This window comes from Suncus etruscus, chromosome 15 (genome assembly GCF_024139225.1).
Source record: "Suncus etruscus isolate mSunEtr1 chromosome 15, mSunEtr1.pri.cur, whole genome shotgun sequence".
NCBI classification, from domain to species: Eukaryota; Metazoa; Chordata; class Mammalia; order Eulipotyphla; family Soricidae; genus Suncus; species Suncus etruscus.
In genome coordinates this window covers 86,514,664-86,541,696 of record NC_064862.1, presented here as the reverse complement: position 1 = coordinate 86,541,696, position 27,033 = coordinate 86,514,664, and the positions used below count along the sequence as shown (strand labels likewise).

The window sequence follows — 27,033 nt, the reverse complement described above, 5'->3', positions numbered from 1 at the left end:
ATTCAGAGTAACTTCGTTACTAGATAGGTGGGAAAGGGATATTCATATTAGGGGAGATTAAGGTGGAGAGTAAGTTGTGGACTCTCTCAATTAGTCAGATAGGATGTGAGAGGGCATAACAACAAGGTGTGTGCTACTGTGTTTAGGGAAGCCAGAAAAAAGAGATTAGGGAAAGCAAGGTATGTGTTTATGTGTTGGATGTTAAAAGGGTGTATAATTAAGTCTCCCAAATCTTAACTTTATAAAAATACATAAATATGAGGTAAAAAAGTAATTAGTGTCCCAATCTTCTAAAAAAAAAACGTGGATGAGAGATAGCACAGCAGCGTTTGCCTTGCAAGCGGCCGATCCAGGACCTAAGGTGGTTGATTTGAATCCCGGTGTCCCATATGGTCCCCTGTGCCTGCCAGGGGCTATTTCTGAGCAGATAGCCAGGAGTAACCTCTGAGCACTGCTGGGTGAGGCCCCCCCCCAAAAAAAAGATAAGAGGGGGTGGCAGATTTTTTGCATCAGCCCAGCAAAAGTTGGGATAATAAAAGAAAAAAAAAGTAAGTTTTAGTGGCAAGTAAGGTGATCAACTATTTTTGTTGATTTTTGGACCACACCCGGCAGCATTCAGGAGTTACTCCTGGTTCTTTGCTTAGAAATAGCTCCTGGCAGCTCGGGAGATTAAATGGGATGCAGGGATTAAAGCCGGATCCATCCTGGGTTGGCAGCATGCCGCTGTTCTATCACTCTGGCCCCAAGGTAATGAAATTTAAGCCAGTTGTACCTAATTCCTAGAAATCACTGCTAGTAAAAATGGTAAATTTGGCTTAAAAGCATCATATTTTAGTTTGCGTATACATCATTCGCAAAACAACCAAATTTTCTATATTATTATCTTATACATGCCACATTTTTTCATAGACTTATCTGAACATAAACATTACAAACTTTCTGAAGATATAATTTGAAAACAAGTTTTAAACATTCTTACAAAAAGCACTGTAATACAGTTTATAGCATTCAAGTTCATTTTCCATAAACTTCTCTAAACAAACTCAGTAGACTATTTCTGCAGATATACATAATTTTTTTTTTTTTTTGGTTTTTGGTTTTTGGGCCACACCCGGTAACGCTCAGGGGTTACTCCTGGCTATGTGCTCAGAAGTTGCTCCTGGCTTGGGGGACCATATGGGACACCGGGGGATCGAACCGCGGTCCGTCCAAGGCTAGCGCAGGCAAGGCAGGCACCTTACCTTTAGCGCCACCGCCCGGCCCCAGATATACATAATTTGAAAAAATTTTGCTAAAACATTCTTCTACTAATCACTGTAATAACAGTCTATATTATCCAAGTTCATTTTATTTAGATCTCTGTGGACAAAAGCATTCAAACATTTTTGCAGTCATACAGACTTAACTTGAGAATAAGTTGCTAAATGATATCAGAGCATTGCAGCAATTGGGAAACATTCATTAGGATAGCTGAGAACCATAAAAAAATCTAACATTATGCTTTTCACCTGAACTGTGCCAACTATTATTAAACCACTAGGTTGGGCACAAAATTATTTGTTTGCAATGGGTCATAAAACCAAAGAATAACTATTAAGATATACACAGGCAGAACATACAGTTTAACCAGAATATAGTGATCGATGCAAATAGGATCAAGAGAGTAAATGAACAAAAAGTGAATTTTTTGGAAGCAACTCAGATGCAGATTTAGAAAGTAGCTTCTCCTTAGTTGAACTTTTACTGGTTTCTTCATTACTTGCTTCTGTACCTCCTGATCAGACTTCTACTACCATGAGTGGTGGGGTAGCTGAGTGAGGCCAGGAGATAAATCGGCAGAACCTATGTTGATTGGAAGCATATTGGCTACTTTCCCTGGCATTCCAGCAGGTCTGGATATATTATTAGCGTTGTGACTCCTCTCTCATTTCATGACATCAAACTTTATAATCTCCCCATCTCCAGTGCTACACAGAAACTTCCTGGGATTGTTTCTTTTTTTTTTTTTTTTTTTGGGCCACACCCAGTAACGCTCAGGGGTTACTCCTGGCTATGTGCTCAGAAGTTGCTCCTGGCTTGGGGGACCATATGGGATACCCGGGGATCGAACCTCGGTCTGTCCAAGGTTAGTGCAGGCAAGGCAGGCACCTTACCTTTAGCGCCACCGCCCGGCCCCCTGAGATTGTTTCTATTAATAGTTTTTCAATGCACAAAACAACTTCTTTGGTGTCAATTCTGTTGATAAATTTGTTTGTTTTTGGGTCACACCCAGTGGCGCTCAGGGGTTACTCCTGGCTCTATGCTTAGAAATCACTCCTGGCAGGCTCAGGGGACCATATGGGATGCCAGGATTTGAATTATCGACCTTCCACATGAAAGGCAAACACCTTACCTCCATGCTATCTGTGGACAAATCTGTAACCATTCTGATCTTTGAACTTTTTGACAGTTGACTTGGATTACCAGCACTAGCTTGCCCATCTGACTCAGGGCTTTGGGCGTGGGTATATCTCTGGTAGAATCATTTCAGATTCTGAGTCTGCAGAGGTAGTAGTCTGTTTATCATCCTTGGGAGATGGGGGTCTCTCTGGTTTAGTGTTAATAGTGAGTGATAAATTATCAGCCCTGGGAAGACCTTTAGATCGAGAATTCCTCACCACTATGAAGGCACCCCGCCCCTTTTGGGAAATGTGGGAGGAAGAATTCTAGGAGCCTGGCACATGAAAAATGCAAGTCAATTTTACTCCCTCTGATAGATAAATTGGCTATAAATGATTTTCTCATAGCCTGTCAGAATGTGCAAGATATAACTCAATCCCCGTCCCACACAAACCCTGTACAAGCTTTCACAGCAACAAAGGGCACCACAGCTTCTCCCCAGAGAGAACAAAATGCAATCAGGAAGCCTAGGTTTTGCCTGAAGTGTGGGAAAGGCAGCATTGGGCCAGAAACTGCTATCCTTCTGTGAATTGGTTTTTTTTTTTTACTTTAAGTAATATTTATTTAAAATGCACTGTGTTAATAAATTATTTTTTTTTAAATTTTTATTGTGGCCAAAGTGAATTACAAACAATGACTAGAATTGTTTTGATAATTACCTAGGGAGGGGTCTGAATACAAACCCCAGGAGGCAAAGTAACTGTTTCCATTGTGGAAAGCCTAGACATTTCAAAAGAAATTGCAGATTCTTTTAAAATTCTGTTCCCCAAGGGCACAGGCAGATGATGCTGGAAAACTGTTTCAGGGCCTAGCCCCATCACCTCCAAAACCAGGGGCAAACCCCTCTATCATAATGCTTCCAGGCCCAGTTCAAGAAATTTTGTACTGTAAATGATCTCAGCCTGGCAATCTCTGGTAGTGGAGCTCTTGATATAATATGTCCAGAAGAAATTACCATCAACCCAGGCCAATGTCCTTATATGTTGAGAACAGGTATTGGGTCCAATACCCTCAAACACCGTCAGTTTGATTTTTGGAAAAAAACAGTTTAAATATCAAGGGTATTTCAGTTATAAATGAAATCATAGATTCAGATTAAATTGGGGAGATAATTGTGATTATTAATGTACTGGTTACCTGGACCTTGAAATCGCTCCTGGCTTGGGGGACCACATGGGATGTCGGGGAATCGAACCGCAGTCTGCCCAAGATTAGTGTATGCAAGACAGATGCCCTACTGCTTGTGCCACCACTCCTGCCACTGGCAGAATTCTTGTTTGGGCACATCATATCAAAAATAATTGTAGGTTCCAGGGGCCGGGCGGTGGCGCTAATGGTAAGGTGCCTGCCTTGCCTGCGCTAGCCTCGGACGGACCGCGGTTCGATCCCCCGGCGTCCCATATGGTCCCCCAAGCCAGGAGCGACTTCTGAGCGCATAGCCAGGAGTAACCCCTGAGCATCACCGGGTGTGGCCCAAAAACCCAAAAAAAAAAAAATAATTGTAGGTTCCAAAGGAGTTTTTGTCCATTTTGAATGGAACTTCAATTTATTTTATGTAGAGTGGTTTCCAGCCAGAAACATCCTGTCTTGGATTTTTGGTTTTTTTTTTTGTTTTTGTTTTTGGGTTACACCCAGCAGCACACAGGGGTTACTCCTGGCTCTACACTCAGAAATCTTTCCTGGCAGGCTCGGGGGAACCATATGGGATGCCGGGATTCAAACCACCATCCTACTGCATTCAAGGCAAACACCTTATCTCCATGCTATGTCTCCAGTCCCCCTGTGTTGGATTTTTGACTTAAGCACCTATCACTAAAACATTGGCCATACTCCCCTATATTTCGTACATTACTTTTGGATCTTTCATGGACTTCTGCATGAACTCTACCTATGGAAGAAGAGCTTGGATTAAGCCCAGGCATCCATTAATCTTACATTACAGATTTCTCCCCAGTGATCTTTGGGACGTGTCTACAGTTTTCCAGGAAGGGACTCTAATCTGTACCCCTCAAAATAGGCTTCCTCGCCATCTTGAGCATGACTTGAAAATAAACTTCATCTTGCCTGTTGGATGGCCTTTCCGGCATCTCTTTAGAGGATCTCTAACTTCAGATTATAGTGGGACTTTTCGATTGCTTCTTAAAATCTCTGTAACCTACTTGATCTTTGATCATTGAATTCTTGCTATGCCACAATTTTCTAAGGAAGACCTTATTAGAACTCTTCATCTGGTACTTTGTGGATTGTGGAATTATCTTCTCTGGAGTTTATATTGGATTCCTTGACTCATGTTTCTGGTTATGGACACCCTGTCTTTTAGTTTAGAAGTTTTTCATTACATTTTCCTTATGATGCGCCTATGCAAACTGCTGCCTTTTGTTAGCTTAGGTTTTCCCTTGAACTTATAGGGTTTATTGCTTATTCACCACATTGTTTTATATTTTTATATACTAGAAAAGGGGGAATTGTTAAGTATTTAGAGGCTTTGATAATATTTCTCTTTGTAAGCTTTCTTTGCCTGCTTTCCAACCTACGACCTTTCAGGTAAGGGGCACTGTTTAGATCTGAATATTATTTGAGATACAATAATTTTTATAAATATACTTGCTACTGAACTTTTCTTCTTTCCTATTTCTTCCATTATATATTTTTAGTTTTTCTTTCTATTTTCTTTCCATTTTAAAAATAACGTTGCTTTCTGTCATCTTGAAACAAAGTATTGTGATCAGTTATGTCAACTATGTGATGCATTTTCTTTAAATAAAATATTAAGAAATGGGCCCGGAGAGATAGCACAGCGGTGTTTGCCTTGCAAGCAGCCGATCCAGGGTCTAAGGTGGTTGGTTCGAATCCTGGTGTCCCATATGGTCCCCCATGCCTGCCAGGAGCTATTTCTGAGCAGACAGCCAGGAGTCACCCCTGAGCACCGCCGGGTGTGGCCCAAAAGCCGAAAGCCAAAAAAATAAAACAAAAACAAAAAACAAAAAAATAAATAATAAATGGAGCGGTGGCACAGCAGTAGGGTGTTTGCCTTGCACTTGACTAACCTAGGACAGACCATGGTTTGCTCCCCTGGCATCCCATATGGTCCCTCGAATCAGGAGCTATTTTTGAGTCCACAGTCAGGAGTAACTCCCGAGTGTCACCAGGTGTGCCCCAAATCCCCCCAAATAATAACAATAATACTTGTAATAATAAAAGTAATTAAATACCTAGATACTTTTCTAAATTAATGGCTCATATTCTTTTTTTATACTTTTAGGCCCACAACTGACAATGCTCAAGCATCATGGTCAGGGTCCTTCCTGGCAAATTCGGGGCACCCAGTGTCTAATAGACCCAAAAGTATTTCCACCCTGGGAAAGCAAGGGAAACTACAGGAAATAATCCAAACAAAGCTGAGAGTGAAATATTTCAAGTGCCAATCTTTCTCCTTAAGCCTCAAGTTTGCTTAATACATGTCAAGTATTAATCTCTGCTTTGGGTAAAACCCAGTTGTAAACAAACAGACACAAAGAAACCAGGGATGATCTTTGGTTTGGGAGGAATCAAGTTGGAAGTTGTAAACCAACAGAGTCATGCATGTATGATCAAAAGCCAAATGCATAAATAACGAGCTATCCCTACTTGACACTCGCTCCAACTTCATATACAGAAAGAAATTAAAAAGCTAAAAGAGGGGCCAGAGAATTCAACGGGGAGGGTGCTGGCCTTTAAAAAACTGACCCGGGTTCTAGTCCCCGCAGCTCATAGGGCTCTCAGCATAGCCAGAGTAATTGCTGAGTGAAGAGCTAGGAGTAATCCCTGAACAAGGCAGAGCTTGGCCAAAAAATAAAAAATATAAAGAAAATCAAACCCGAAGGGCTCCAAGCTGGGGACACCTAAAAATCCTGGAGAGACTGGCACTGCCAAAGTGAATTGCCGCCACCTACTGGCCACCAGCTGCTCTGCCTGAGAACTGCAAAGCACTGAGGTCACCAGTCTCTCCCCTATGTGGCTCTTTGTATCTATGGAGGCTTCTGCATCCTTATGTGGCGTAAGCGGCATCTTTGGAAACATTGAAAGCTCATTTGGTGAGGAGACCCTGTACTTGCTGGGTGGTGGTTAGTGTGTTCCAGAAGGAAATGAAATGTCTGCTGTGTCTCTAATACCCAGCCCAGACTGTTGAATGGGAGGGTGGATAGGTGGATGGACAAATGGATGGATGGGTGGTTGGATAGATGGGTAGATGGATGGATGATGAATGGATGGATGGGTGTGAGGCTAATGAATGGATGAATGGGTGGGTAGATAAATGGATGATGGTGGATGGATGAGTGAATTGATGGGTGGATGGAAGGATTGAAGAGTGTCTGGATGGGTTGGTGGATAGGTGGAGGGAGAATGCATGGCTGGGTAGATGGGTGAGTGGATGATGGGTGGTTAGACAAATGGCTGATAAGTGAATAGGTGGATGAATAGAAAGGTAGGATAGTTTGTGTATGGATGTACAGCTTAATTATGGTTTGGTAGATAAATGATGCATGAATGAATAAAATAATTGAGGGCAATTTGGTTGATGGAAGGATGAGTGAGATAAAAATTGGTGGATTGGAGGGTGGGATCTGGGTGTGTGATGGGGATGAGCATGCAGATGAATGGACAAATGAAAATAGATGAATACACAGGTAGATTCAGGAGAGGGGCAGGTGGGAAAGCAGGTTAGTGGATAGATGGATATGCAGATTGATGAATGGATGGATGAAAGACAGGTAGGTGGGTGATGGTCAGATGAATGGACTAAAACAGGACAAGTTGGTTGATGGATGAAATGAAGAATTGATTGACTGGAGAATGATGAGATAAATATGTGGTGGGGATGAACAGGTGAATTAACAAATTGATATATGGATAAAGAAAAGTAGATTCAGGAGAAAGACAGGTGGGCAAGCAGGTAGGTAGTTTAGTGGATGGATGAATTGATGGATGGATGGGTAGGTGGACAAATGGGTGGGTGGAAGGATGATGGATGATGAATTGATCAATGTATGGTTGGCTGGGTGGGTAGATTGACAGACAGGTAAATATTCCAGTGGGGACTGATGTGGGGGTCTGAGCACATAAGGCTCAGGAAAGAAAGGATGTGGCTCTGTGGTTGAAGCACTTTCCTCACATGCATGAGATGTGCTTGGTACATCATACATACACATCTCAGAAGAGGGAAAATTAGTTGGATTCAGCGAGAAAGCAACCCCTTCTCTCATATCAGCTGGGGCTGCTCTCATATAGTTGCTGCTGAAACACTGCCCCCCCCCCCCTGCCAGTTCACTGCTGCATTATCTAACCAGATCAGAATGATCAGGGCAGTAACTGTGTGTCCCAAAATCCTTCCACTCTCAGCTTGGATAGAAATGACTTTCTGCCACATATGAACGTAATCAACCTTAGACATAGTGGAAGGGTTAAGGAATTCATGTAAATCTGCATGTGGCTAACCTCAGTCCAGTCCTCAGCATTGCCGAGCACTTTCAGACATAATCTTTGAGCACAGAGCCAGGAGTCAGCCCTAAGTACTGCCAGATGTGATCCAAACACGTAAAATCAAAAATAGACTCAATCCCTTGCATCCAGGTACCTGAGATTTGGGGTATCAAGAGGACCCATATCAGTTTATCAGATAAGCTCTCCACTCACTGGTGCCTTTTCCCCAGGATGTGGTCCAGCCTGAATGAATGGTTTTGGTGGGAGAAACTCTGGCTTCCAACCAATGTCACATGGTCCGACCTGGAGGACCATGATGGTCGGGTGTATCCCCATCCCCGGGACCTGCTTGCTGCCTTCCCCATGGCATTTTCCCTGCTGGCCTTTTGCATTACCTTTGAAAGGTGAGTGTCTGCATTGTGTGTCCCTGTGGTCATTCGCCCTGCATTTGTGGGTATATATATTTATGTGTATTATGGTGTATTAATTATTAATGTGGCTTTTTTATATGTGTGTTGTATGTTGTGCGTGCATCCATGTATGTTTATATTTCATAGGTGCCACCTGGCTTTGAGCTTTGAGCTCTGCTCCATCCAAGAGTAAGGAGTAAGCCCAGAGCATCGCTGGTGTGACACCACATCCCCCCCACCTCCAAAAAAATAAGTCCCATCTCCTGAGCCCATTACCACCTACTTTGGCATGTGGTTTTATGGGGCACCGTTTTTAAAGAATCATGAGCCTGAAACCTCAGGGCTCAACTCCCAGGCTGGGGGCCCCCTGGTGGATATTGTTCTGACTGACCAGAGTCTGGCTGCTGTGAGTCTCTGTCCTGGAACAGGCTGGATGTGAGAAAAGAGCCCCTGTCTTCCAGGGTGCTGCCCATGAACCCTGAGATAGACAGTGGGAAATTCTCACCCCCAAAATGAGCTGAAAGGGACCCCAAGCATTTTGTCGATCTTTTTGTTTGTTTGGGGTCACACTGGGCACTGATCAGACTTACCTCTGGCTCTGCACGCAAAATCACTCTAGAGAGGACCTTATGGGATGCTTAGGATCAAAACCAGGTCGGCCATGTGCAAGGCCAGTACCCTTCCCATTGTGTTCTGAATTTGTCCCTGAATGATGCCAATACACCATTGTCTCAAAATATGAAGCAGATACTTTTCTTCCCAGCTTAGAGCATCCACCAAGTGTCCTTTCCAAGATGTCACCTCTATGGCCCCACCTGTAGCCCCCTCTCATGTACTCCATCTTCAATGCACCAACAGATTCATTGCTCTGCCCCTCAGCTATTGGCTTGGAGTATGGGATCAACCTCGGCAGCCAGCCAAGCCCATCCCTGAGCTGGAGACACTTCATCATAGCTGGACCAAAACCCAAGGAGGTTTTGGTCCAGAGCCTCCCATTCTCACCACCTGAAGCCCATCATCCTTCCTCCATGAACCCCATCATGGTCCCTAAGTAGCCAGATGCTTATCTAAGGATACATGTGCTGGTGAGAGGGAATCAACCCTATTTTACCGCTTCATCATATCCATACTGTGGCTGCCAATGAGCAATCTAACACCACTAGGTTGATACCCAGCAGAGTTTAGGAGGCCATCAATGGCTGGGTTTGAATCCCAAACCCTTAATACTAGAGTATCTTCTAGTCTCCTTTCTTTTCTCTCCCTCCCTTCAGCAAAGTAGGGACAGATCTAACTGATTCCTAGACCTGATTGTTCGGAGGAGTCCCGAAGCCCCCAGTCAACACCTGTTGATAAGGACTAAGGGGCTGGAAAGATTCAAATGGCCAGTGCATTTGCCTTACATGTGGGTTTGAATCTAAGCATGCCACAGGGTCCCTTGAACACCATCAGGAGAGTCATTCTGAGTGCAGAACTAGGAATCAGCACTAAGTGTCACTGGATATAAGCAACCCTCCACCTTGCAAGAAAAAAATTCCACATAAATACCTGAGTTTTTTTCCCCTGTTGCCCCATCCCCATAAGTATATCTGGCCACACCACAGGCAGGATGTGGAGTTCTACAGAACGAAGCAGGGACAGAGGATCTGAGTTTTCTTATCACTCTATTCTGCTTCCTGCACCCCTTTCAGGCCCAGTTGGCACTCCTGGCTGCCCAATGTGGGCTCACACTGCACCAGACTTGGCGCTGGTTCTGCAGACGCTGCAATCAGGACTGGCCCCCACTGAGCAAGAATTTCTGTGAGGCCAGGTCAGCCCCAAAAGGGTGGGGAGCTGAGAAAGTGTCCTCTGAGGACACAGCTAGGGGATTTCTTGGGTGTCCCCTCACATGCAACCCATCTCTGTGTGTGCAGTTGGAATTTCAACTACTTCCTTTGCTGCTTCTTTGGTGTTTCCATTCTCTACCATGTGAGTGTTCTGGTTTTCTGAGATGGAGGGACAGAGGCTGGAAGTGGTAGTTGGCAGGTGCAGAAAAGCAGGTGCATAGGCAGAGAGAAAAGTAGACAGTGAAAGGTAGAGGATGGTATATCATCAGGTGTTGGCTTTCTATAGGGCAGACCTAGGTTTGCTTCCTGAACTGCATGGTGTCTCTTGAACACCAAGAATAGTGATCATTGAGCAAAGTGCCAGATAACCCCTGGAAATTCCAGCAGTCATTCCTGAATACATATCCAGGGGTTATTCCTGATTCAGAGCTGGGAATAACTCCTGAGCATTACTGACAAAAATAAAGAACTGCAGTGATTATTCCCTTGCATGATATTTTATTTATTTATTTATTTATTTATTTATTTATTTAGTTATTTATTTATTTATTTAGGTTTTTGGGCCACATCCAGCGGTGCTCAGAGGTTATTCCTGGCTGTCTGCTCAGAAATAGCTCCTGGCAGGTACGGGGGACCATATGGGACACCGGGATTCGAACCAACCACCTTTGGTCCTGGTTTGGCTGCTTGCAAGGCAAACGCCGCTGTGCTATCTCTCCGGGCCCTGCATGATATTTTAAAGGGCTTCCTGCAACCCAGGAACTGGGGATGCTAAAGTTGAGAAGTAGTGAGAACCCCAAGAAGCAGGACACCACAAGGCTGAGTAGGAGCCAAACTTACAGAAATGGCTGGGTGGTGTTTGGAGATAGAAAGTGGGTCCTGTGTCCCCACTGTTGTGCCTTCTCCCCTTTCTCAGGAGTCCTGGTTGTGGAGACCAGTTATGTGCTGGAACAGTTATCCAAACTAGATGAGTAGGGAAGGATCTGGAGGCAGAAGGTTGAGGATGGTGCCCATAAAAGCCAGTGGAGACATCGCTGGTCTATCCAGAGCTGTCATTTGGGCCTCAGAGCCCTCCTTCACTCTATTTTGGTCTATCTTCGCTGAGGAGCAGAGCCACGCATCAGTAAACTAGGAGCAGAAGCTGCCACTTGGGTGCTCTTGATTAACTCCAGAGAAGGGAGTGGGGCTCACACTTTCAGCTCTCACTTGGATTCTGGGGGTACTGAGCCCAACACACACACAGAAGCATGCATAGATGAGAACCAGACCCAGAGATGACCTGGTCCACCTCACACAGCCCCTGAAGCCCACTCTCTACTGTTGGTACCTCCTAGAGCTGAGTTTCTATGTCTCTCTGCTCATCACGCTGCCTTTCAACATCAAGCGCAAGGTAAAGTGATGTAAAGTGGAGAGCCTGGCTGGGCAGGCGCCATTTCACTGCCAGGAATGTGCATGCGATCTCCTGCCTCCATCCCAGGAGAGAGGTGTGGCTGTACACAGCTGTTTCTTTGGCCACTCTGAGTCGGCAGGGAACGGGCCACTTCCTCTTGCCAGCCATTCATGGCCTGGTCGTGACCCATCATCTCCTGCAGGACTTCAAGGAACAGGTGCTGTACCACTTGGTCACCATAGCCCTGATCGTCTTCTCCTACAGCTCCAACCTGCTGTGTATCGGCTCCCTGGTGCTGCTTCTGCTTGACAGCTCCAACTATCCTCTGGAGGTGGGCACAGGCCTGCCAGCCACCCACCCTGATTCTGCCAGCTCCTGGAGATGAGGCACCATCCCTCCAGGCTATTGAATGAAGCTCCTCCCCTTAGCTTTCCTGGGACATTAAGTCCCGCCCCTCTCAGGCTTATTAGATGATGATGCCCTGAACTCTAGGAAACTAATAGGTGAGGCCAGGCCCATCTCAAGTAACTAGTTGATGAGTTCTGCCCATACAGGCTAACACACACACACACATACACACACACACACACACACACACACACACACATACAAATTTTAAAATAAATATAGGCAGTTCCCAAAGATTAGTTTCTCTCCCCAAGATTCCTCTGGTGTAGCCAATTGATGTATTTGCCTTGGACCAGACAGCACTCTCCCATCTTCCTATGGGCTACCCTGTCCTCCTTCTCTGAGCACATGTCTTCCAATGCCTTCCTTAGGTCGGTAAGATGTTCAACTACACGCAGTACTGGAACGTGCCCAACGTTCTCTTCTTCATCTTTACCTTTGTCTTCATCTGCACGCGCTTGGTACTCTTCTTCACTCAGTGAGTCAGTCCTCCTGCGCAGAGTGGGGTGTGGGCATGTCGAGGGGGGTCGGGCTCCAGTGTTGTGTTGTTCTTTCTTGGGTTCCTGGCCCAGGGCTTGGAGCATGGCACATGGCTGGGGAGGCAATGCTGGGCATTAGGCTGGTTGATTGGTGAAGCTCCTCACAGCAGAACATTGAGCCCAGCTATCTATTATCTTGGTCTTGGTTGGCTAGAAATAAGGCAGAACAGGCCCGGAGAGATGGCACAGCGGAGTTTGCCTTGCAAGCAGCCGATCCAGGACCAAAGGTGGTTGGTTCGAATCCCGGTGTCCCATATGGTCCCCTGTGCCTGCCAGGAGCTATTTCTGAGCAGACAGCCAGGAGTAACCCCTGAGCACCACCGGGTGTGGCCCAAAAACCAAAAAAAAAAAAACAAAGAAAAAAAACAAACAACAAGAAACAAGGCAGAAAAAGGCTGGAGACATAGCACAGTGGGGAGGAAGCTTGCTTTGCTGATCTGGATGTCCTCCTCTGGTCCCCCAAGCCCCACTGGGAATGATTCAGTGAGCTTTGAGCATCGCCAGGCATTATGGCCCTCCAAAAGAAAATAACAGGGCAGGGAGACCTCTGCAATGCCTGGCTTCACTCTTGGGGGCAGTAGCGAACCATGGAAATTAGTGGCAGGTGACACTTAGCAAGGTAGAAATACCCAGAAGGAGGTGACAGAGAGGTGGGTGGCCGCTAGGTGAAGCTCGTTGTCCTTTGGACTGTAGGATCCTGTACACTACCTACTTCGAGTCCATCATGGGCAGAAGCCCCTTCTTTGGCTATTACTTCCTCAATGGGCTCCTGATGATGCTTCATGTGTTGTACATCTACTGGTTCTACCTCATTCTATGCATGCTCTACTTCAACTGGAAGGGGAAGGTAGGCAGGGCCATGGCAGGAGGTGGGCTCCACAGCTTTACTAGCAAGGACAAAATGTGCAGTAGTGAGGGGCGGGACTCTGAAGTTCAACCAGGAAGGGCCAGGTGGGTGGGAGCAGCAGGGGACAGGTTAGGCCGACTTTCCCAAAGACCCTTTTATGGGATTTCCCTTAGTTCTCTCCTCCCTCTCCTCCCTGTGCCCTAACTGAAGGATGTTCTCAGTGATGTGGAAGAGTCAGATTTAGTGAAGGTGAGATGGTCAAGAAAAACCTTCCATTGTAGAACAGGGTGGACCACCAGCCAGAAATGACCACCTCTGATGGGCCTTGGAGCCAGGCAGCAATGTGTCAGGACAAAGGACAAAAGCGAGCCTCTTAGCAGTTGAGTGAGGTCTGACCCAGCTGATTTGGTAGACTCGGGACCATTTAGGGCAGATGAGATACCCCCACTTAGTGTGGGCTGATGTTCCTGCCCACCATCTGTCGTTTAGGATGAAATGGAGGGAGAGACTGGGGTCTTCCTAGAAGTAAAGGTCAGGGAAAGGGGGAAATGAAATTTGAGTAGAGTCAAATTCTCTGCCTGAGACTTGAGTTTCTGTCAAACATTCCTTTTCAGGGTTCAGTCCCCCTATTCTGCAGATGGGACAAAATAGCCACTTCTGGGCACAGCCTTAGTTCCTGCCAGTCTCAGACCTTGGACCCAAACTGAAAGTTGCAGCACCTCCTCCCACCAGCAGGAGCGCAGTTTCACTGAGCCCTTCAGGCCAAAATCGATGGGGTACTGTGGGAGGGGTGAGATACTCTCAATACTCCCTTTGAGATGCCTCCATTCCTATTCAAGACGGGGCTGCTTAATACCCTAGCTCTCCCCAACAACCAGCCACCAGGAAATGTCTGCTTTTCAAGTTCAGCATGGATGAGGGCTTGTTACCTTGAAAGTGGAGACAGTTTGCAATGTCATGGGTGTTGCAGAGTGCCCAGTGTTATTGGAAACAACTTCCAGAAAGAAGGTTTAATGGTAAGAGGGGAAAAAGTGGGGGGAGGGGGATAAAGAGAAAAAGATGAAAGGGTTTTAGTCTACTCAAAAAGAAAGAAGCTAAGGGGCCAGAATGATAGGAGAGGGTATTTGTCTTAAAAACAGCCAACCTGGCTTTGATATCTGGCATCCCCCAAGTCCTCACAAGAGTGATTCTTGAGTGCTGAGCCAGGGGTAACTTCTCAACAATGCTGGGTGTGGCATGAAAGAAAGAACGAAAGAAAAGACAGACAGAACGAAGAAAGAAAGAACAAAAAAAAGAAAGAAAGAAAAAGAGCTGCAAGATGTTCAGATTTTTATTTTATTTTTATTTATTTATTTATTTTGGTTTTTGAGCCACACTCGGCATTGCTCAGGGGTTACTCCTGGCTGTCTGCTCAGAAATAGCTCCTGGCAGGCACGGGGGACCATATGGGACACCGGGATTCGAACCAACCAGCTTTGGTCCTGGATCGGCTGCTTGCAAGGCAAACGCCGCTGTGCTATCTCTCCGGGCCCCCAGATTTTTATTTTCATATTTTAGTTTCTGAGTCACACCCAGTGGTGTTCAGGGGTTACCCCTGGTAGGTTCAGGAGTGCTGCATAATGAACCCAATTTGATTGTGTGCAAGCAAGCACCCTTCCTACTCTACTATCTTCCTAGGCCCTGAGACTCAACCTTTTAGTATCAATTCAGCACAGTGCATGCACCTGACCCAGGTTTCATCCCCAGTACCCCATATGGTCTCCCAAACCCCACCAAAGTTGATCCCTGAGCACAGAGCTAAGAGTAAACCCTGAGCAATGCTCTGGGTGGCAAAACAATTCGAATCAAATATTAACCTTTATAAATAGATTGAATACCTTTATGTAAAATGCAGGAGCATAAACTTGCCAAGAGAACCCAGGAGAAAATAAACACCTAGGACAGGGGTCTCAAACTCAATTTACCTGGGGGCAGCAGGAGGCAAAGTCGGGGTGAGGCAGGGCCGCATAAGGAATTTCGCTTACCAAATATTTGCAATAAAAAATCACATTAGTAAGAAAAAAATCGCAAAAAATCGCATTAAACATTTGCATATCCCAAACGTAACTGCTCGGGGTATGCGAATGTTTAATGCGATTTTTTTCTTACTAGTGCTATTTTTTTTTTTTTGGGTCACACCGGCATCTCTATGCTGGCTCTATGCTCAGAAATCACTCCTGGAAGGTTCGGGGGACCATATGGGACGCCGGGATTTGAACTGATGACCTTCTGCATGAAAGGCAAACACCTTACCCTCCATGCTATCTCTCCGGCCCCAGTAATGCGATTTTTATTGTGATTATTCGGTAAGCGAATAATCACAAATACTGCGATATTTGAAGGCTGGCCGCAGACCACAAAATGTTGTATGGAGGGCTGCAAATGGCCCACGGGCCGCGAGTTTGAGACCCCTGACCTAGGGTGTGGTGAGGTGGTCATTTCCAATCACACCACAGGTCTCCTTGAAAGGGAATAAGTAATAAACTCAGCTTCATTAAAATCAAAATGTTCTACTCACAGATGCTATCAGTGGTGGGCAGAAGTTAGACACATAGGGCTGGAGTAGCACAGCAGTAGGGCTGTGCCTTGAACATGTCCAACCCTGGATGGGCCATGATTCAATTCCTGGCACCCCAAATTCCCCCGAACCTTCCAGGAGCGATTTTTGAGAGCAGAGACAGGAGGAACCCTTGAGAGACACCGGGGATGACCCTCCCCCCCAAAGAAGTTAGACACAAATGGAAAGCAAACACTTGTAGGAGCTGATAACAGACACATTCAGGTAGAACAGAGCTGGCTTCTAGAGAGCAATAAGAAAACAGGCCATGGGGCTGGAGAGATAGCACAGAGGTAGGGTGTTTGCCTTGCAGGCAGCCAATCCAGGATGGTTTGAATCTGAGCATCCCATATGGGTCTTCCCCCCCCCCCCCCCGTGCCTGCCAGGAGCTATTTCTTTCTTTCTCTCTCTCTCTCTTTTTCTTTTCTTTCTTTTTTTTTTTTTGGTTTTTGGGCCACACCCGGCGTTGCTCAGGGGTTACTCCTAGCTGTCTACTCAGAAATAGCTCCTGGCAGGCACGGGGGACAATATGGGACACCGGGATTCGAACCAACCACCTTTGGTCCTGGATCGGCTGCTTGCAAGGCAAACTCCGCTGTGCTATCTTTCCGGGCCCAGGAGCGATTTCTTAGCACAGAGCTAGAAATAACCCTGAGCACCGCCAGGTGTGACCCAAAAACCAAAATCAAAACAAAGCAAAACAAAAAATAGGTCATGAGGTCACAAAAGATAAGTGTAGTGGAGAGTGCACTGTTCTTGCATAAGGCCAGCCTGAATTCAACTGAAAGAATCCCACAGTGTTGGTTTATCATTTCCAACCAGGTTCCACTCAAAACAAGTTCATCTCTGGTTCCTTAGTATATGTTTGTTTACAACTTGGTTTTACACAAGCAGAGAGCTTCATACTTGACATGTATCAAGCAAACCTGGAGACTCTCCTCTTGAACAGACAGATTCCTACTTGACCCATTTCACTCTCAGTTTTGTTTGGATTATTTCCAGCGGTGTCCCTTGCTCCAGACATACTTTTGTGGAGACAGGATTTAAACTATATATATATTGATTAAAGCATAGCAATAATAGAATCTATATATGTAAAAGAATAGGGTTAGGAAAAAGCATGTTTAAAATATAGTAATTAAGGCCTAGCAATAACTTGTAATGCTAAATCCAGTTCAAGTTAAACTCTTGCAAAAGTTCTGATATTTGTCCAAACCCACTTTATCATAAGGTGTGTGATGTGCCAACAGAATGTTCCTGACATGGGGTGTGAGAATGACAAAAGACAATCAAACCAATTAAACCTTTGGCCAAATGAGCACCTTGCATTAGCAATGTGGTAATGAAGTTACACAAGAATCCCCTTGGGGGGCCAGATATATAGCATGGAGGTAAGGCGTTTGCCTCTCATGCAGAAGGTCAGTGGTTCGAATCCCAGCATCCCATATGGTCCCCTGAGCCTGCCAGGGGTGATTTCTGAGCGTAGAGCCAGGAATAACCCCTGAGCACTGCCGGGTGTGACCCCCCCCCCAAAAAAAAAGAATCCCCTTGGAAACACCCCCAGAACCCTAAGCCGTATTTAGAAAAGGAAGCTAAATTGAACTCTTGATTGGACATTGCTTCCCCACCACCCTATAGTCCAAACTCGAGCAACGCTAGAAACAACTCAAAAATTCTCTTGGAGACCTTCCTGGAACCCTGAGCCGTATTTGGAAGAAGAAACTCTTGATTGGACATTGCCTTGCCCCTACAGCCCAAGCCCTATAAAAACCCACTTGCTTTGCTGTTCAGAGCTCCGGTCCTCTGTCTCCTGACATGATCACAGCCCTGGCTAGTCAGTCAATAAACCTGCCCTTGCTAATTGCATTCTTGGAGTTATCATGGTCTCTAATTGAGTGGTGGGCCAGCACAGACCCTAACACTTTCTCTGGGTGCAATACAGCATTTGGATTATTACCCACAGGGTCCCCTGAGTTGCCAGGAGAGACCCTGACACTGTTGCCTGAGCATTGCCAGTTGTGGTCCAAAAACTGGAAAAAAAAAAAGGAAAGAAAGAAAATAAGCTATTAGGTTAGGAAAGGAGGCAGTTTTTTTTTTTTCTGGTCACATGAAAATTTTACTACTGTACTTTAATCATCAGATCTTGGTCTTTCCTTCTTGTCTTTATATAAGGCCAGAAGAGAGACGTTGGCTACTTTGACAACCTTAAAGCGGACTCCAGGAATGTCACCAACAGCATGCCCTTTGCAACCAAATCCAGCAACCAGAACTTCATCGTTTTCCTCGATGAAATTCAAGCAACCATCATTTGGTACAAAAGCTGTGATTTTCTTGCCGTTCTTGATCAGCTGGACACGGACACACTTCCTAATAGCAGAATCTGGCTGTTTGGCCTCAACACCAACTTTCTCCAGCACGATTCCTTTGGCATGGGAAGCACCTCCGAAAGGATTGGCCTTCAGGGCTGTGCCCAAATGCACTTTCTTGTATTGCCTGTCATGCCATTTCTGATCTCGCCAGTGGCTGTGGAGCTTGCAAGCCCTAAGAAGGTCGCGGCACTTCCCCATCCTGCCGGCAGCACGAATTCCAGCAAAAGCAGGAGGCAGTTTTTATAACCTTCATTTAAGCACCATGATTACAAGCGTGATGATAGTTGGGTTTCAGTCATAAACAGAAACCCCCCTTCACCAGTGTACCATTAATGCCCTCCCTCCCTCCTTCCCAACCCTTGCCTATATTCGAGACAGGCATTCAACTTATCTCACTCATAAAGACTGTCATGATAGTTGTTAGTATAGTTATTTTCCTAACTGCACTCACCACTCTTTGTGGTGAGCTTCATATTGTAAGCCAGTTCTTCTGGTCCTCATTTCTCTCGTCTCTGGGCATTGTTACAATAATGTCCTTAATTTTTCTTACAACCCATAGACAAGTGAGAATATTCTGTGTCTGTCTCTCTTCTTCTGGCTTATTTCACTCAGCATAATAGATTCCATGTGTACTTCATTTCATGACTTCATCTCTCCTGATGGCTGCATAATATTTCATTGTGTATATGTACCTAAATTTCTTTAGCCATTCATCTTGGTTGTTTCTAGAGCCTGGGTATTGTAAATAGCACTGCAATAAATATAGGTGTGAATAAGGAATTTTTGAATTATACTTTTGTGTAATTATTATTACACAAATAATAATTATTATAATTATTGTTATTTTAATTTTACCTTATTTAAAATAGTGGGTAACAAAGTTGCTCATAGACAATTTCTGTGTTCAAACACCAGTATAAGCTCCTTCCACCATATCCCACCAGTTTCCCACTCATCTCCAACCCATGTCCCTTGACTGGCAAGAAATAATACTTCTTACAACAAAATGGAAATGAAATTATAGAGAGAATAACAATGACTTCAGTAAAAGAAACTTTGGGACAATTGTCATAACTCACAATAGGGTCAAGTCATTGTCTGCAGGTGAATTCCTACTCGGGTGTTAGGATAGAAACATTTGGAGGTATCATGCATCTAAACTTCACTTAGGAGGATGCCACTACTACCTCAAACGGTGGTGCCCAAGCCTTGTGTGCAAGAGGCCCGAGTTCCATTTGTGGCACCACGTGGTCCTGTGAGCATGGCCAGGTTGGCCCTAGAACAAAAAGAAAAGGAGGAGAGGGTGGAATAAGAGTAGTTAAGGTATGTCTTTTTGGGAGTGGGTTATACTGTGTTATGCTCAGGGATTACTGATTTTGCACTCAGGAGTTACCCCTGTCAGAGCTTGAGGGACCCTATAGGGTGCTTGGGATTGAACACTGATCTGCCATGTGCAAAGTAAGTGCCCTCCATGATGGCCTCCCATGGTCATATCTATCCTTGCTGGGTGTATTCCTATGTATGCTGGCCATCCTCAGAAGTAGACCTAGGCCAGAAATAGCCTTGATCAACTCCAGGAGTGACTCCAAAGTTCTAAATAAAGCTAAAGTAGTCATGTTGTCATCGATATATGATAGGGAGAAAGAAAGAAAAGAAAAGGGTACTTGATGAAAAGCCAAATGCATAAGTATGTGCTATATCTATTGGACACTTGCTCCAATTTCTTTTTTTTTTTTTTTGGTTTTTGGGCCACACCCTGTGAAGCTCAGGGGTTACTCCTGGCTATGCGCTCAGAAGTTGCTCCTGGCTTCTTGGGGGACCATATGGGACGCCGGGGGATCGAACCGTGGTCCGTCCTAGGCTAGCGCAGGCAAGGCAGGCACCTTACCTCCAGCGCCACCGCCCGGCCCCTCCAATTTCATATACTGAAGGAAATTAAAAAGCTAGGAGAGGGGCCAGAGAATCCAATGGGAAGGGTGCTGGCCTTGAACAAACTGATCCAAGTTTGATTCCTCGCAACCCATAGGGTCCTCTCAGCACCACCAGAGTAATTGCTGAATGTATAGCTAGAAGTAACCCCTAAACGTCGCAGAATGTGGTCAATAAATCAAAAACTAAAAAAAAAAAAAAATAGAAAAAAATCAAAACCCAAAGGCCCCAAGCAAGGGAACACCTGGAAATCCTGGCTAGACAGCACTGCCATATTGAATCAGCGCTACTTACTGGTCATTTGCTGCTCTGTGGAGAGCTGCAAAGCACAGAGGTCTCCAGCCTCTCCCCTTAGTGGCTCTTTGTATCTATGGAGGCTTCTGCATCCTTGTGTGGCATCAGTGGCATCCTTGTAAGCTACACAACAGAAGCCTTCAGTTTGACTCTGGGCTCCCACCTGGGAGGAACCGAAGTCATCCAGTCAATTTAGAGAAATGCATGGAGTGATAAGAAATGGGCCCGGAGAGATAGCACAGCTGCATTTGCCTTGCAAGCAGCCGATCCAGGACCAAAGGTAGTTGGTTCGAATCCCGGTGTCCCATATGGTCCCCCGTGCCTGCCAGGAGCTATTTCTGAGCAGACAGCCAGGAGTAACCCCTGAGCACTGCAGGGTGTGACCCAAAAACCAAAAAAAAAAAAAAAAAGTCCTTATCGCCCAAGTGGGGTCCACATGATATCAGCAACTTCCAAGGAGCCTGCCCCAATCACAGCTACTTCTCCCCCTGCTAACACAGCTCTGTTGGTTTTCTCTCCACTAAGTAGGAATCTCTAGCCCAGAGTTATTTTTTCAGGCCACATATGGTTGGAATCCTGAAACACCCAGTTGAGCTGCAACTCCCCGCCTCCCTACAATTCACTCATCTGCTGTGTGTGTGGGGTTCTGGGGCCAGGCCCCCTGATAAGGGCGAGGCAAGGGTGGGTAAGGGTCTCTTCCAGCCTGTGACCTCGAGGCTGAACTCAGGAAAGAGAGGGAAGACTGTGAGCCACAGACAACTCACAGGAAAGCATTGTCAGTGCAATGGACTTTGTTTATTGAAGGTAGGGACAAGGCATTTAAGGGTAAACTTTAGGTGGGAAACAGAATGTGGGCATTACAGTTTAGACATTATAGCAACAAGATGGTATGAAGAGACAACAGTCACAACAGTCACAGTACATGGCATCATTGATTTGGATGGTATGTAAAGATAGCAGTTACAATGCCCCTGGCATCAGCAAACCAGAAAGCATGTCAAGATAGCATAGCAATGCCCATGGCATCATTAAATCAGGAAGTATGTAAAGATAGCAGTTGCAATGCACTGTTAGACTAGACAGGTTGTTTGACCTGGATGACTTTCCCCTGATGACTTATCTTGTCTGCTGATGACTTTCCTGGATGACTTTCTCCTGTGCTCATAACAGCAGGGACACAAGTCTCTAAACAGAGACATTCTTTTATTTTCAAGCTTGTAGAAATCTCCTTATTTCCCAGCCTCTCTCCCCACAGTGTGTGTTTCCTGGAAGATGAGATTCCTGGAAGATGCAGCTACTAATGAGGCCACTTACTCATACTGCTCTGGGCCAGGTATCTGTCAGTCTCATAAAGTCCTCAGTTCTTTAGTTTCTGCTCTCAAGAGCAGAGCAGGCAGGGTACTGAGGCAGAGCTCGTGTGAAAAAGATGCTGGTGTTCAACAATATCTCCCCAACTCAATCATCACCCTTTTTTCTTTTTCATAGCAAGCCTTTTCCAAGAGACGCACCTCAGATTTTTTGGAAACCACAACTGGCAAGTCTCAGAGTTACTCCTGGCTCTGCATTCAGAAGTCACTCCTGGCAGGCTTTGAGGACCATATGGGATGCTGGGGAATGAACCCAGATTGGCTGTGTGCAAGGAAATGCCCTCCTCACTATGTTATCACTCTGGCCATAGAAGCAATATCTTCGGGAACATCCAAGCCCTTGCCCCCAGCCTCCCTTCCTTCTACCAGCCTAAGGCCTGTGTCAGTGCCTTTCCCTAAACTATGAAGGCTCCAACATAGACTGGGAAGATCAGCCCATGTGTGGTGTCCTTCAGAACTGAATGCCATTTTGTTTTCATTGCTTTGGTTTGACTGGCATGTGATGCTGGGGCTGACTTTCCTGGCTGATGTGAAGAAAGTATCATTGAAATAAATAAATTTTAGTTGGGTTGGTGAAAAGCAACAACAACAACAACAACAACAACAAAAGGCCTTTGGGGGCCACAGAGCTGTCTCATAGGCCAGAGCTCAAACTGGCCTGTGTAGATTACGGTCGATCTCATCAGTACTTCACGACTCTGGAAATCTCCAAGAGCAGCTCCCCAATTTTGTCTTTCAATAAATATTCTTCTTTTTTCTTTTTGAGTCACACCCGGCGGTGCTCAGGGGTTACTCCAGGGTCTACACTCAGAAATCGCTCCTAGCAGGCTCAGGGGACCGTAGGAGATGCCGGGATTCGAACCACTGTCCTTCTGCATGCAAGGCAAATGCCTTACCTCCATGCTATTTCTCTGGCCCCCAATAAAGAGTATTAATACGGCCAGAGCAATAGTACAGCAGGGAAAGGGTTTCTCTTGCACAACCCTGGTTCGATCCTTGGCATCCCATATAGTCCCCTGAGCTGGCCCGGAGTGATTTCTGACACAAAGCCAGAGTAATCCCTGAGTACCCCCTTGTGTGACCTCTTAAAAAAAAAATCAAAAAATAGTTTAGGCTGGAGAGATGATACTCTGGGTCGAAGCAAACTCATGTGAATTACCTGCAGAAAATTCAGATTAATCCCAGCACTGCTGTGTCCCCTGAACACTGCCAGTAGTGTCCCTTAAACTGATAATCTCTGAGTTCCACCATGTATAGCTTTCTTATAAATAGGAGGAATCCAGAGAGATGATACAGCAGGTAAGGCACTTGCTTGCACCCAGATTGGATCTCTGGCCCCCCATTGGATTTCTAGGAGTTTGCCAGGAGTCATTCCTACATGCACAGACAAGTGTAACCGCTGAGTGCAACTGATGGCAAAGAAACACAGAGAAAGACAGCAAGTGAGAGGTCTGAGCTATAGCAGATGTGGAAGGCATTTTCCTTACATGTGGCTGACCTGAGTTTGGTTCCTGGAATCCTATTTTGTCCCCAACATTGCCAGGAGTGATTTCTGAATGCAGTCAGGAGTAACCCCTCAACCTTGTTGGGTGTGGCCGGAAAACGAAACAAAAAGAAAAAAATAGAGAGAGGGAGAGAGAGGCAGGATCACACACCAAAAACATCAAACATTTCTGAGAGGGAGATGAGATCAGAGGATAAAGGAGCATGCAGAAATGAAGCTGTAGAGACCAAAAAGGGACAAAGTATGCTCAGGCCTGACTCCTGGCTCTGTTCTCAGGAATCATTCCTGTCAGGGTTCAGGGTCTCTAGTGCAGAAATCTCCTCCCTGTCCCACCTCAGTTGCCCTTGGTGTTATTTGGAACCATAGGGTAAGAATGTGAAAGGTGAACTAGCAAAAGAACAGCAGGGAGGACATTGGCCTTGTAGGCAGCTGAACCAGGTTCAATCTCTGACATCCCAGAGTGTCCCTTGAACGCCACTAAATAGCAGTTGGACTTAGACATGCCCCTCTGGTACCCCCACTGTTATGACTGTTGAACTTGGACATGTCCCCTAGACACACCCCTTTGATTTACCCCCAGTCATGCAGGGTATAAAAGGAAAAACTTGGACCTTGTGGAGGGACACAGGATTGTAACCAGACAAGTGTCTGTTGTTGGCAGGTGGGAAAAATAAAGCCTCAGAGAGATGCTGCCTGCTTTGTATCTATTCTTTCTTTCTTTCTTTCTTTCTTTCTTTCTTTCTTTCTTTTCTTTCTTCTTTTCTTTCTTTCTTTCTTTCTTTCTTTTCTTCTTTCTTTCTTTCTTTCTTCTTTCTTTCTTTCTTTCTTTCTTTCTTTCTTTCTTTTCTTTCTTTCTTTTCTTTCTTCTTTCTTCTTTCTTCTTCTTTTCTTCTTATCTTCTTCTTCTTCTTCTTCTCTTCTTCTTCTTCTTCTTCTTCTCTTCTTCTCTTCTTCTTCTTCTTCTTCTTCCTCTTCTTCTTCTTCTTCTTCTTCTTCTCTCTCTCTCTCTCTCTCTCTCTCTCTCTCTCTCTCTCTCTCTCTCTCTCTCTCTCTCTCTCTTTGGGTCACACCCGGCAGCACTCAGGGGTTACTCCTGGCTCTATGTTCAGAAATTGCCCCTGGCAGGCATGGGGGACCATATGGGATACTGGGATTCGAAACCTTTACCTCCATGCTATCTCTCCGGCCCCTCCCTTTTTTCTTTTTTGTACCTGGGCCCTCCCTGACCAGTAAATATTCATCAAACTATGTCATATCATGCAGTATAGATGTCTCCATATAGGGGAAGCAAGCCCACCAGATGTATCTATTGACTTTCCTGGTGCAGTGTGTGGATATTTTTCCCAGGAAATATTTTAGTCAGCAGGCCCATTGGTGGACCTTAATTATACCCCCTACGCGGATTACTGGTTATATTTCTGATATTCATGACACGATAGGACATTACAATTTCTTTCTGACTATTTGGCACATTCTCTCCCTTCCAAAATACAGGCCAAAATTACAGGCCTCAGTCTTGACTCAGGGAAATTCTCAGCACCAAAGCTCAGCTACTTTCACACCCTGGCCAGATAAATCTGCATTTTTAAAAGCATAGTGGTCAGTGTAAATGCAAATCAGCTTTATCTGGTTTCAGCTTCTAGGTAGTACACAAACAGTTGCTATCTTTCTTGTCTTTTACTATTCAGCTGGCTGCAAAATTGTAACAAAACAAGTGAAAAGGGAAGTCATCACTACCCCGCACCCACCAACCTTGGCGGATGTCCCACCCTTAAGGAAGTCGTCACTACCCCTTTCTTCCCCCTCCCCCTTCTTATGGTATATAAGAACAAACGTAGAATGATAGGTGCTTTGCTCCTGTTCCGTTCTGAACAAGGCAATGAACCCTGGCTGGCCAGAATAAAGAACCACACTTGAGCTTTTGCCTGAGTAACTGTCTCTTCATTTCTCCGCGTTGGAGCAGTATCTGGACTGCCGAACCTTTCACAAGTTTCTCGTCTTTGTCATGAGAACCTCCTTTCTAAATTAGACCGTCCTCCCTTTTAGCAGGGGATTCTCTTCACTTGTATGCGCTAGTTTTTAATATGTATATTCTAGGGCCTACTATCATTGTCTTCCTTTTCCTAAGATTCCCCACCTTTTGTCAACACGGAAATATCTTGCATACCAGAGATGTACTTATATGTCACCAGCTTGAAAAGTAAAATTGTCTCACATCTATGGCAGGCTCAGGTCCCCATACAATGTATTTTGTGTTGTTTTCGTTATTTCATATTTCATATTTCGCTGCCCGTGCAACCCACTCTCCCTAAAGTGGATTCATCGAAATCCCACTGATGGCCATAGGACAGAAGCCGCCTCCAGCAAAACTATCGTTGGTTTCAATATCTCTCTTCTCTCTTACTCTCTTTCTCTTTCCCTCTCTCATTCTCTGGCAAGTGGTCACTATATGTAGGCATCTGGGGTGAGCAAGATGCCTTCACAGGCCCTTGTAGTCTTGCAGCATCAGGCCCTGGCAGCCTTGGGCCACTGCATACAATCAGAAATGATTCAGCATTCAGAGATTGAGCATTACCCACCCCCAGAAAATGCAATATCTAGGAGGTTCAGTTCTGTTCGGTTCTGATTGGATAGCTGAGGGCTCAGAATGTCTCTTCATACTGTGGTCCAATGTCTGACTCAGTTTCTCAGGACACTGGGAGTTGCTAGCACCTTCCTATGAAAGGACAAGCATCAAAGGCCACACCCCACCACCCCATCATTGAGTAATGCCCATTGTTCCTGAAAAGCCTGCAACAGTACTAGCCTGAGCTAGCTGCCCAGTACATACCAGGAGCAATGGAGAGGTAAGGTTTGGGGAAAAGGGGCTGGGAGCACAATTTAGGGGCCCTCAATACTTTATTTACCTGAGAAAGGTTTGAATTTTTTGTATTTTAGTTTGAGGCGACACCATGTGATGTTCAGGGCTGACTCCTGGCTTTGTGCTCAAGGATCACCCCTGGCAGGTTTCATGGGACTCTCTGGGGTCCCAGAATTAAACTTAGATCAGCCAAGTGCAAGGCCACAGACATCCCCTATGTCCTATTACTCCAGTCTCTTCACCTTTGTTAGTTTTTTGCTGCTTTTGTTGTTCATCTGTTGAACTGAGGATTAAACCAGGAGCAGTCACATGTAGGGCAAAAGCCTCAACCTCTTTTCTGTCTCCAAAGCCCAATAGACATATACTTTGTGTATTTTTTTTTAATTAGGGGGCTGCAAAGGATCTCCCAATCTGTGATCAGAGAGCCCACAGGCCACTTCTGGGGATCCTCAGCCAACCTGGTCAGCTCAATATTTGAGTCCCGTTGTGGTGTGTGTTTGGGGGGAGGGATACAGTAGTAGTGCTGGGGGTTGGCAGAGGCCTGTAAGAGCTAGTTTGAACCCAGACCCTGGCACTGCCAGGCTGTACCTTTGGCCCACTGCTGTGGATCCCCATTTAGTCCCTCCCATTTCTGCTCTTCATGGTGGGGTAGTTGGTGTGTCCACACTGGGCTTAAATGCTGGCTTCAGGATGTTCACATACAGGCTCTTGTGGCATTCACAGTTATCTTTAGGGCAGGTCACACAGGAAGAAAGGAAAGAAGAAAGGGAGGAAAGAAAGAAGGAAGGAAAAAAGTTT

At 45.4% G+C, this 27,033-nt stretch overlaps 1 protein-coding gene and 2 pseudogenes across 1 annotated transcript; 1 reads left to right on the top strand and 2 right to left on the bottom strand.

The window, feature by feature from the left end:
- The window catches only part of LOC126030091 (ceramide synthase 4-like), a 100,904-nt pseudogene that overhangs the window by 32,857 nt on the left and 41,014 nt on the right, over positions 1-27,033 (bottom strand).
- LOC126031168 (ceramide synthase 4-like) lies at positions 8,131-13,597 on the top strand (annotated as a pseudogene).
- On the bottom strand, positions 18,000-18,489 carry LOC126031186 (40S ribosomal protein S23-like). Its single transcript, XM_049789473.1, has one exon. It carries the CDS (start codon positions 18,477-18,479, stop codon positions 18,042-18,044), a length of 438 nt encoding a protein of 145 aa, XP_049645430.1. The 5' UTR covers positions 18,480-18,489; the 3' UTR covers positions 18,000-18,041.

Bases quoted from the DNA above. Each gene is read 5' to 3' on its own strand.
- LOC126031186 (XM_049789473.1), bottom strand. From the start codon at position 18,479: ATGGGGAAGTGCCGCGACCTTCTTAGGGCTTGCAAGCTCCACAGCCAC.